Raw genomic sequence first — 11,757 nt, forward strand, 5'->3', positions numbered from 1 at the left:
ACTCAGAGTAGACCCACTAAGATTAATGGACCTAAGTGAGGCATATTCACTAATGTCAATGGATATGCTCTGAGTAAAACTTAGGTGAATACGACCCTCTTTCTTTCTTTCTTTCTTTCTTTCTTTCTTTCTGTCCCCAACTCAGCTAAGGATTTAATGGGGGAAAGTTTATATAACATGAAATGCTAAACTTTAAAACCTATTTCGGTCCGGAGGGAAGCCCTACTGATGTATAAAAGTATCTGGTTTTCAGCAGCTCTAAGCTTGCATTACAAAGTACTTGGAAAATTAGAAAAATTGCATTAGTGGCAAGCAAACGACATTTTCCAACCCTGTACACGTATTGTTAGATAGGAATAAGGCCACATCTGGATCGTAGCACACTTCCCTAAACCTCCTGCTAGGAATTGAGTGACTGCTACTTTTCCTTGGGGTTTCCATGATGTTCTCTTCTCAGCAGATCCTAGGTAGGAACCATTTTTCATCTCAGTTCTCCCTTCTCCCACCCCAAATTTGACAACCCAATTGTCACCTCAAATTCTGCGGATATCCATGCTATTCCCACAGCCCAGGCTTGCTTCAACTTGGCATGCTAAGATTCCACACACAGACTCATTCAGCACAGCTAAAATTGCTCCGTGGTCCTTCAGGAGAACCTTTCGGCCTTTTTGTGATGTGATGGGTAGGGGCATGTTTCACCCCAACACGCAGACCCCGCCTGCATGTCTGCGGAGTGTACATTGAACCGAATCAATTTGTCCACAAACAAAATCACCGCCATAGCTATACCCAACCCAGTGCAGGTTTTTAATATTACATGTATGATATTACAACCCTGTATTTTGCTGCAGCTCGCAATACTGTTATGCTTAAGATGTAGTTAGAAATGTATATGCAATTGTGAAAGGACGGCTGCAGCATGAACCAGCAGAGCATCTGATTGGTATGCAGAACTTCCCAAGTTTGATCCCGGACATTTCCATTAGGACTGGGAATGTTCCATTTGAAACCTTAGAGAGCCACGGCCGGTCAGGGTAATATTAGCCTAGATGCACCAATGGTCTGGCTCAGGGTGAAGCACCTCCCTATGTTCCTAAAAGCAGTTCAACAAAGGCTTTTTACCTGCCAGAAGTCTGTGACCGTAGAAGGCAGGGCGCCCTGAGCAGCTATATAAGCAGGGTTCCTAGGATCATGGTCCATCTGAAAAAGGAAAAAGCAATTAGACGCAGTGCTCAATATGAACAGAGAGGGAGAGAAAATTGCCACAAAACAGCGAAAATAGCAGTTTTGCAGTGCATTAGTGAACTGATCAACTAGGAGAGCACTTCTCTTGAAAGGAGGAAAAAGTCTGTTATTTCCTTTCCTCAGAATAAGAGTTCCTTTCTCCAACAGAACAGGATGTGTCGTCTAATACTAAGATGTCACAAGATCAGCGATCTATGTTCTAAATATGTAACGTGAAATCATTTAAGGAGCATTCACTGACAAAAAAAAAAGCATTTACTCGGGGTTTTCAGTCTCATAGCAACCTACGAGCCACTTCAAAACATTTCTCAATGCAGGGCATTAGGGATGCCGGGCACATTTAAACATCTCTTCCATTTCTGTCATAGCACTCAAGGGCATCTAGAAACAAGCCAAAACTGAAGAACAAACTCAATCCTGGCCTTTTCTGGTCAGTTTGTTTGTTTAAAAATGCAGGCTTCTAACCCTCAATAAAAGAAGTTCTGTTTAAAGACCTTAATTATTACATCTATTTCAAAGAGTGACTGAGTAGGGAAAAAAGAGATCCTCAGAAACAAAGCTACGGAGAGTAAATAGGATTAGGTCGTTACAATGAGTGTTTTCAAACAGATGGGTGGGTTTTCTGGTCTTAAATCTTTGGCCCCATTCTCCTGATAAGGACAAGATTGGCTGATGGGAATTTAAACACAAGAAAAACAACAAAAACCCCATTGATTGTAATCCTTAGAAAGAATTAAAACACACACACACACTCATGAACAAGGCTGACATTATGCTTGCAGTTGCAGGAGCACAAATCTCAATTATTTCAACAAGTGCTAAATTGTACTGAGCAGTGGAATCCACCCTCACCCCCCCAAAAAAAGTTTTATCAAAATTTTAAGCAACAGCAGATAGCAGCAGCCTGTAACACTCAATATATTAACATTTATAAACACAAGCCAGCCGTTCTAAGGCGAAACCACTTGTTAGGTGAGAGATTGGTGATTGCATTTTCCAACTTGTTTGGTTTTACTTTTAATGGGGTTGTAGTTGTGTGAGTTTGCTGGCTGTGCTTTTAACACACACACACACACACACACACACACACACACACACACACACAATTTTTCCAATTTAAAAAGCCCCTGTACTGCTGTTTGTCCCCCAGGGAAAAATTATAGATGCTTGTATTTGTGTTTTCCCTGTGTAACACATGGCAGCGTGGGGTTTTGTTTGGGAAAATGGCCTGGAATGAAATTCTGGAGCTATTTCCCCAGTGCTGCATTTCCATTTTTGTTTTTAAAAATCTGGTGATACAATCACAGATCTCCTAACTCAGGCCTGGATTATTCATTACTTTCAGAAGCTCTCTTTTACTTGTGGAGTCGTTCTGCCTACATGATCAGTATTATGTTCAGCCAGGAGTTTTTGGACCTTGGCTGCAACCAATTCCAGGGCATCAACACCACATTTCATATTTTGTGGTCCACTGGATTCAACACATAGTACATTGACCAGGACCCAAAAGCTATTTTAGGCACACCCAATGGTTTGGGGATGCGCAGTGCAGTTTCTAAATTATTTTGTTTGAACATCAGTTTCCCATGTGGTATCACAAACTGCTTCTTAAAAACCCATAATTTCACCTCTTGGTATGCCTCTAGGCGATTTTAAGCAGATTGGTTAAGATTTCTCCTGATTGTTAAACAATAGCAACAGCAGATTCCATAATTTCAAATGCAGCACACAATATCCATTAGGGTGTATTACTGCTCAAAGAACCACAGGCCAAAATATACATTGGGAGCTTGGAACTAGCTGTGCAGTTCCAGGTCTCCCGTAGCCACTGCTCATTTGAGTGGGTGGCTCCCATGATTGAAAGAAATGGCAAAAAAACAGATACCTGAGGCACCTCACAATAATAAAATAGAACACGTTTTTATATATATTTTTAAAACCTCAGTATAATTTGTAACACATGCTTGCTGCTTCTAGTAGATAATGATTCAGTTTTATTTTATTTAACAACTTTAGCATATCCAAAGGAGGTCACATTCATTTATTTAAATGACCACATTTGGAAGTGCTGTGCTTCTTTCATAACCCAGCTTTCCCTTTTCCCCTCCTGAAACACATCCCAAGGCAAAAAGGGAGCACAGGTAAAGGGAACACTGGCCTTGAGGAAGGAGATGCGGTGGCCTAGAATCACTGGACGTCATTCGCAATGGAATCATTGCAAATCATAAGGCGTAGTCTACACTGTGGTAGTTGGAAGGTAGTTTGGCACCTGCTGGTAATTTGAAGTAGGGTTTCTCTCAATTGCTTGCCAAATAGCAAGAGCAAAACAACTTCCCCTATCTAAATCAGATTGCCTCAATGAAGGATGCTAAACAGGCGCAAACTTTTATGTGTGAGCTTGCTTCAGTTCTAGCACTGAAAAAAAAATATCACTGGGTCAGAATATCCTGAGACAACCCACAGTTCTGCCCCAACTACAAGACTTTAGCAGATACAAGTCTATCTGGGCTGGTAGATCTTGGAGTTCTCATGGGTAAAATGGCATGTCTGAAGTGTTGGTCCAACAGATGCTCCTGGGACTCTGGCTCCCATGGCCAATGATCAGGAATGCCACAAAGCTGCACTCCAGCATCATCTCAAGGGCCACAGGTTAACCACCCCGGTACAGGCAAGCAGCTCATCACCACAAAAGCTCATTACTAAAACTATTTCTGCACTGGATTACTTCAGACTGCGGGCAGCACTTTGCAAGTGTGAAAACGCTTTTGTGCGTGCGTTGGGGGAGAACGGACCCTTACACATGGAAAACTAGAATGTTGCGGTTAAGGATAGACTACAACTGGGGTGGCCAACATGGTGTGCTCCAGATCTTGCTGGACTCCATCATCCCTGATCACTGGCCATGCTGGCTGAGACTGATGGGAGCTGTAGTCCCAACAACCTCTTGAGGGCATCACATTAGCTGCCCCTGTACTGTAGGCTGGTAGAAATCTTTGCCCTTGTAGGCAAGACATTGGATTACATGGCATTTGTTTGTTTCTACTTTTCCATTCCTTATGCTGACATTTCAAATGGTGCGAACTTTGTGAATGAAAGGGGGGAAAGTGAAGCTGTGTGTATTCATTCACAATGTAAAGAGAATAGGCAAGCTGAATCAGTGATGAGGTGAGTGCCACTGTCACGGAAGAAATACTTCTAAACCCTCCACTGTTTGATAAATCAGGAAAGGGCCACCCTTGGCCTTACTGTATAAATCAGCTGTTGTCAGAAAGCTTCAGTTTGAGCATTACAGACATCATAATGAGGAAAGACCGGTCAAACGTATCATCAAGTTAACAATAACACAGACATTTGCAATTATTATATTCTGGTGCGCAGAAAGCAGCTATGGAGAAGACACATGCAGGTTAGGATTACTAGCTTGCATGAAGAAATAGCTGGGTCACTTTCAAATTTGCATGTATTATATCACTTCAATGAATGTAAATGTTTAAATTGCCTGTTGTCTACTACTGATGCGGAGCAAAACAAAGAGGAGAAAGGTTATCAGTCTCACTAAAAACTGGCATTGCCTAGCGTGCATATGTTCTCAGAGGATATCCAAGATGGCAAAAAAAGCTTTCTTCTCTGCTAATAAATGAATTTACAGACCCCTGCCAAGATTAAACTAATTGAAAATAATAATGCATGCCTTTATTAACTTGCGTGTTTTAAAATTCCCAATACTAAATATATTTGGGAGGATTTGGATGTTAACTCACAATTTTCACTCTGTTCAGCTGAAATGCAAAGATTGCAAACACAAAGACCCCAGGACACTTAACAAAACCATACCAGCATGGAACTTAAACTTGCATCAGGATGCTGGCAATCTAGTTTGCTAGGTCCGGCATGGGCAGGGCTGGCCCAAGACACCTGAGGCAAACCATAAAATGAAGGAACGAAGTGGGAGTGAAGATCTACATTGGGAATAAGGACAGGGAATAAAGTCAACCTTGCCCAATGTTTGACGGCAGGCACATATCCCAGCAGACCCCCGAAAGCAGCTCCCACAATTTCCTCTCTAGGTGTGGGAGGAGACTATCAGTGTCTATTATTCACAGGCCACTGTAGAGGCAGTCGCCTCACCTTGCCTCACGGGTGGGCTGGCTGGGGTTATGGGCAAGCAAGAGTTAACAAGATCCGATCTGGCTGATACCAGGGTAGGCAAGCAGGCGAGAAGCAAGTTCTGAGAAAGGTTTCAGGTTGCTCAGGAAGATGGTTCACAAATGGTACAGGGAAGTTCACCTCTGGTCCTCCTCCTGCTGCACTGACAAACCATGAGCTGAAAACCTAAGAGCAAACCTTGGTTACAGCTCACGGTTTGCCACAAGCCCAGCTTCAGATGACATGCTAAGCCAAACCATGGCTTAGCTCGCAGCAGAATCGCAGGAGAAGTAAAGCGGCCACAATCTCCTCTCCGGGAACTGGTGTGTTTATGCTAAGCTTGCCTTAAAGTTATGCAAGGGGACTGTGAGGGGAGAGACTCCATCAGGCAAGGCCTCTTTCCACCTGCCTTGCCTCATCCCCTTGCCCTGGGACTCCTCATAAGGAAGCTGTGCCTGGAGGAAGAACTGTGAGGGGCGACACTCCATCAGGCAAGGCCTCCTTCCACCTGCCTTGCCCCATCCCCTGGCCCTGGGACTCCTCATAAGGAAGCTGTGCCTGGAGGAAGAACTGTGAGGGGCGACACTCCATCAGGCAAGGCCTCCTTCCACCTGCCTTGCCCCATCCCCTGGCCCTGGGACTCCTCATAAGGAAGCTGTGCCTGGAGGAAGAACTGTGAGGGGCGACACTCCATCAGGCAAGGCCTCCTTCCACCTGCCTTGCTCTACCCCCTGCTTCTCAATGTGTATTGTAATGTTTTATGTACTGTGGCTTGCCGTTGTTTTATTGGCTATAGTTTAGAAATTATTTATTGTAACTGTTGAGTGGATTTCTGTTTAACTATTATATGTTATTATTTTATACTATTCTAATAATTGTTGATGTTACTTTTTTGATGTAGGTTGCTTATTTTAAAGTTTTGTTTTATTATCACTTTTTTTAGCGCATTAGATTGGTATAAGATGTACATTTTTTGTTTCTTCAGCTTGTAAACCGCCTTGAGTATTGCAAGATAGAAAGATGGTATACAAATTAAAAATGATGATGATGCGTGACTAGAGTAGGTTCCAAGTCAATAAAGGTTAGTCAAGACCTCTTGCTGCTGCTGCTGCTTGCTTGCTTGCTTTCTTCTTCTTCTTCTTCTTCTTCTTCTTCTTCTTCTTCTTCTTCTTCTTCTTCCTCCTCCTCCTCCTCCTCCTCCTCCTCCTCCTCCTCCTCCTCCTCCTCCTTTTGCTGAGTCAGTGTAGTAAGAAGTTGCTGCCCCACTTACAAACCATTAGGAGTGGGGAAAGTACAGTGGTACCTTGGGTTAAGAACTTAATTCGTTCTGGAGGTCCGTTCTTAACTTGAAACTGTTCTTAACCTGAGGTACCACTTTAGCTAATGGGGCCTCCCGCCGCCACAGCACGATTTCTGTTCCCATCCTGAAGCAAAGTTCTTAACCCAAGGTAGTATTTCTGGGTTAGTGGAGTATGTAACCTGAAGCATCTGTAACCCAAGATACCACTGTACTGAGTTGGGCCTGGGGAGATTCAGGTTCAAAACCAACTCATCCATAAAAGCGACTTGAGGGAAATCCTATGTGTGTTGCCCTGGAGAAAAGGGCAGGATAAAAACATGAAAGGGTAAACTTGACAGGCAGTGAATGCCCTGGGTAGTCAGTCACATTTGTCTCAGCCATGCCTCATTCTACGCTGGTGGGGCATGGACGAAGGAAGTCCTGAGATAAGAGTCAAAAAGCAGCAGTACCATCAGACCAAAGACCAGAGTCAAGTCCTGGCAGTGGAGCAAAGGCACAAGCTGGAACATTATCCTGATGCCAGAATAAACCTTTCAGCCAAATCCTTTGAACCACTGAAGGTCATTCGGGATCTTAGCACCACTGAGATCAATTTGCTCAAATTCACGTTAACTAATATAACCCAGCTGGAAACATCAACCAATAAAAGCTTAGCACAAAATGTTTAGGCTGCTTAAGAGTAAAGTTTCTGAACAATCCCTGAGGGCATCTAGATATTCTGAGCACAGAAACAATGGAGAAGTGTTGTTAAATGAAATCTGTATGTTGTGCTAAAACGTCTTGAACATCAAAGCACAGCTTCTTCCTGTACACTCAGAAATTATCACTACAGATAGATAAATCGGAAACGGTCACAAAGTTCATTTTAGAGAATAAGACAGCAAATAATTGGCTCATTAGGACAAATATCAACCTTTTTTGATCTGCAAAGGTTTAGGAAGTTTAGACTATATTTTTTTTAAAAAAAACTTACACAGATATAGTTGGTAGAGTCTGACTATTTTTTTAAAAAATGTATAATTACATATATTCTGCTTCTCACAAAATTATCATTTTTCACAGCTGCTCCAGCAAGCCAGGAAGAGAGCTAGCCTACCACATATCCAGAGTTCCCATGATAATACATGTGACTAAGGATCACTTGAACCAAAGCAAAATTAACAGCTCTGATTCTGGTATCATACGAGGAAGAAGGAATAATCGAAAGACGCCCAAAAGAACCATTTGCCTCGTTCCAACTTATCAGAAGAGAACTCCTGCAGGGGATCAGATCAAACCACCTCTAGATGTTTTAATTCCAAGTCATCTAAGCGCTCTCCCTGCCTGTCCCCAAATTAAAATTGATTGACAATTCCTAAACTAGAGAACACCACACTGAATACAAATACATTGCTATAATCAATTCTATCTGAATTTGTAAAATATGTATGTCAATTCTTTTTGCATATTTATGCTGCCCCCAAGTAAATGCTAAAAATGCTAATGTGTAAAAGATTCAACTTTTTTTATATTTAGAGACAGTGTTATTTTATCCTTCTGTTTTAACAAACTTCACGCATATGCTTCTGCACTAAAAAAAAATCTAGATATGAATAAAAACAATGCTCCACCGCTTACCAAGGGAATAATAAGAAAAGATTTGATATTATGCCATTATTTATTGTGATGAAATCTTATTCAAACAATGTATCTGTTCTGTGTGACTCCACTTAAACTGAACTAGCTTCATGCCAATTTAGATCTGTATTTTCCCAGTTATTGTGCCGACACGACATACAATTCAGAATTCTTTTATTTAGTTCTTTGGCTTTGAGTAATGCAATATTTGTGGCTAAGAACCAGCTAAGTTCATTTCTGCATGTGTGTTGGCTGTTCAATTTATCCTGACTTCCTGCATACTTATTTTAAATGCATGGTTAAACTTAATGTGCATAAAACCAACACATAAAACCAAAAGCTCTATGAAATTAATTTTCTTTAAAACTACAGGCAAGCTCGGAGGCAGTTTTGTTTCCAATATATTTAAAACCACCACACACACGACTTTCAGCAGGTATAATACTAGTGAATCACCTCTTTCCTCTGTTAAAAATAAAAATGATACAGGAGATGATAAAATTATGACTAATATATTAATAGTATATTAGAACATATAATTATTATGACTGGCACATGCCTTTCTTTCTTTCTTTTAAAAAACCCCACCTTTTAAAAAAATCCCTCTTTAAATAAATATGGTTTTGAATGTCATTACAAATTTCAGAATCTATTCTCACTGATAAAAATTTGTATGCTGTGTTTGAGCAGACTGTCATGTTAATCACATTCCTCAGTCTGGTGGCTTCAGTAATAAGCAAGCTGAAAGGTAGGTACTATTTTGTTTTTGTTAATGTAGTTGATGGGCTCCCCCCTTTCCAACGCCCCAAGAGGGAAAAACAGAATTCCCATTTACTTTTCATGACCTCTGATTTAAAAACAAAGATTGCACATTATTTACTACTGGATGATTTCCTTGGAATTTAATGAGGACAAAGTACAAATATGACAGATGTAATTATCATAGTTTTATTCTGCACAGTCAGGGTCTCCTTGTGCTGTAATTGCAAGCTTTTCATTCAACCGCTGGCAGCAGAGTTATTACCTCGGTATTTTATGTTATTTCAGAGAACAGGAAAGAGGACTTCCAGCTCAGTTTTATTCCAAGGAATCTCTAAGCATCCTCGCATTGGAATAGTAATTGAAAACAACAACGATCAACAAGATATTTCATCAGATCTTTTTGCAGATTTCTCTCCTTGTTGCTTTTTGAGCGCATTAAGTGTAAAAAAAAACCACACAAAAAACCCTGGGTTTTCACAACGTATTGGGAGGGATGGGAAAGTGGGGGCAGGGAGGGGGGCTGCTAAGCAGTTTCGAGAAAGAAACATGTGGGCAGGTGGCCAACGCATTGTCTGGTGCAAAGAAGGGCTCCCCCAGCATGTATTGCTTTACTCATTTAGACTCAAGCCAAGGTTGAGTGAGCCCCAGCTGGAGGCTGGACCACTGACCCTGGAGCTGGAAACACACAACTATACACACACCCCTGGAAGCCTCCCTTTCCAAGGCCTGAATGTAATTGCTTTATATTACACTCCGGCTTCATCAAGCCCCTCACATGCCGAAGGGAGGGGAGTGGAAATAAAAAAAACTTTCTGGTCCAATTCATAGTTTATAGCTCTAGCATTATTAATTTTCCGTTTGGAATACAGGGCAATTCTCACCTCACATCCAAAGGCTTCGTGGCATCAAATATGCCATTTTATTGGCAGGGTAATTGCTGGAAGCTATTAAATTTTGAACCACTTCATTTATTTATTTTGAATTTAAAAAGATTGTAGTTGGTGAAGAAGATCAAACCACTGTTATTTCAGGTCTCCACACATCTGCTACGTTTCATTAGCCTTTCCTATCCGTTCTTGGCTAGACTAGGGTTAGGTTCTCAAAACAAACAAGAGATGTTTTTAGCCCATCAGTATGAAAGTTAACAGGAGCAAGTTCTCCACTGAGGACTTGAAGCTTACTACTAATGTTGCACTTAGAAAATAACATTACCTTCAATATCATGAAAATAGTTAACACATTTTAAATATGGAACCAGTAAAATTACCAGACAATCATAGCATTAAAAAGCTATTTGTTCCTGTCAATAAAGACACATCAAGCAAGAATGAAGCAGAATTTTAAAATATTCTGATGTTACCCTATAGCATACTTTGCTCTTGGAAACTACCAAGGACTGTGAGACAGCTTGTGTGACACACAGTGAAGCCACATTGAAACATCTATTTTGGCCAAACACAGTTTGATTTGTGTGAAGCTGTAATGACTGGAAGAATTTGGACTGAGATGTGAGAAATGGAACTAGATTTCAGTTACCCTTTGTGAACTCTGAAAGGAAAGGAAAACAAAACAAAGTTCTGATTCTGCTTCATTTCACTTCCTGCAATGTCACAAATTTTGCCAGTCTAAATTATCAGGGCACACAATTTTGCCGTACAATAAATACAAAATGGTTACTTGGCTTTAAGGTGATCCCAATGTCTTTCCTCAAGATAGATGCAGTTTCAGAGGGCATACGCTGTACCTTACCAACAATATTTTGTCACTGGGGAAAAGCAATTCTTCCCACAACTATGGGAATGATAATGAACAGTAAGAACAATCACTATGTCCCAAGATATAAGGAGTTTTACTGAAACCTATTGCAGGGAGCTGGGCAAGTATTTACTCTCCCACCCAGAAACTCCCCATTTATCTAAACTCTCACACTGTAGTATTCTTAGCCAAATAATTAATACAACTACTGAGAGATTTGAAGAACACCCATTGTACATAGCTGCTATCAGAAGCAGGCAAACTGCTGGTCAGAAAGTCACAGGAAGAGGAATATTGGAGGGATGTCGCCATGTGGACTCAATAAATTGATATTATGACTTGCATCACAATCAACCTTTTTCTTCCATCAGAACTAACATTTTAGTTTCAAAAAGGCAAAGTAGTATTTTTTTTGTTTCATACTTACAATAGGACTGGCGTTGATGTAGTCCGAGTTGTCATGACTGTTTTCAGCTTTCAAACATATCCTGCAATGATCATCTGATTTTTTTAAATAAAAAAAGTTAAATCAGTATTCATTCATATTTATGTTAAAAGAGATCTTTCAAAGAGAATTTCTGAACAGACCACTACTATTCAGCCTATTTTTTCTGCATACTTGCTTCTAAATATAGACATTTCCAAAAGACTGATTTAAATGGTTAAGAACCATATAAAAAGTATTCTTGAAATGGAACTTGCTATGTTGAGGAATAATTGCAATTAGGCAGGTGTCTGTGCTGTATTGTTTTCAGTCTCTGCTTAAAAAAAAATGTTTTTATTTACATAAGTCTATCATATATTTTTTTGAAAAGAGAACTACTGATTTTATTTATAGCTTGATACATTTTAACGCAACGTTTTCAATGTTTGATTTTATCAGTATTTTCAAATGACTATTTTATATCATTTTATGTAAACAGCTTAGCAGT

The 11,757-nt window shown here is 40.4% G+C and overlaps 1 protein-coding gene across 3 annotated transcripts in view; it reads right to left on the reverse strand.

Annotated features, from left to right (window-relative positions):
* PTPRN2 (protein tyrosine phosphatase receptor type N2) overlaps positions 1-11,757 on the reverse strand; it is a 608,972-nt gene that overhangs the window by 39,795 nt on the left and 557,420 nt on the right. For all 3 annotated transcript variants that reach the window (XM_053409492.1, XM_053409491.1, XM_053409490.1), the window contains 2 exons: positions 11,253-11,326; positions 1,123-1,200 (listed from right to left, as the gene is read on the reverse strand). In XM_053409492.1, coding sequence (XP_053265467.1) covers positions 1,123-1,200; positions 11,253-11,326 — 152 coding nt within the window. The remainder of the gene's footprint in view (positions 1-1,122; positions 1,201-11,252; positions 11,327-11,757) is intronic.

Source organism: Podarcis raffonei, chromosome 12 (genome assembly GCF_027172205.1).
Source record: "Podarcis raffonei isolate rPodRaf1 chromosome 12, rPodRaf1.pri, whole genome shotgun sequence".
Classification (NCBI taxonomy): Eukaryota; Metazoa; Chordata; class Lepidosauria; order Squamata; family Lacertidae; genus Podarcis; species Podarcis raffonei.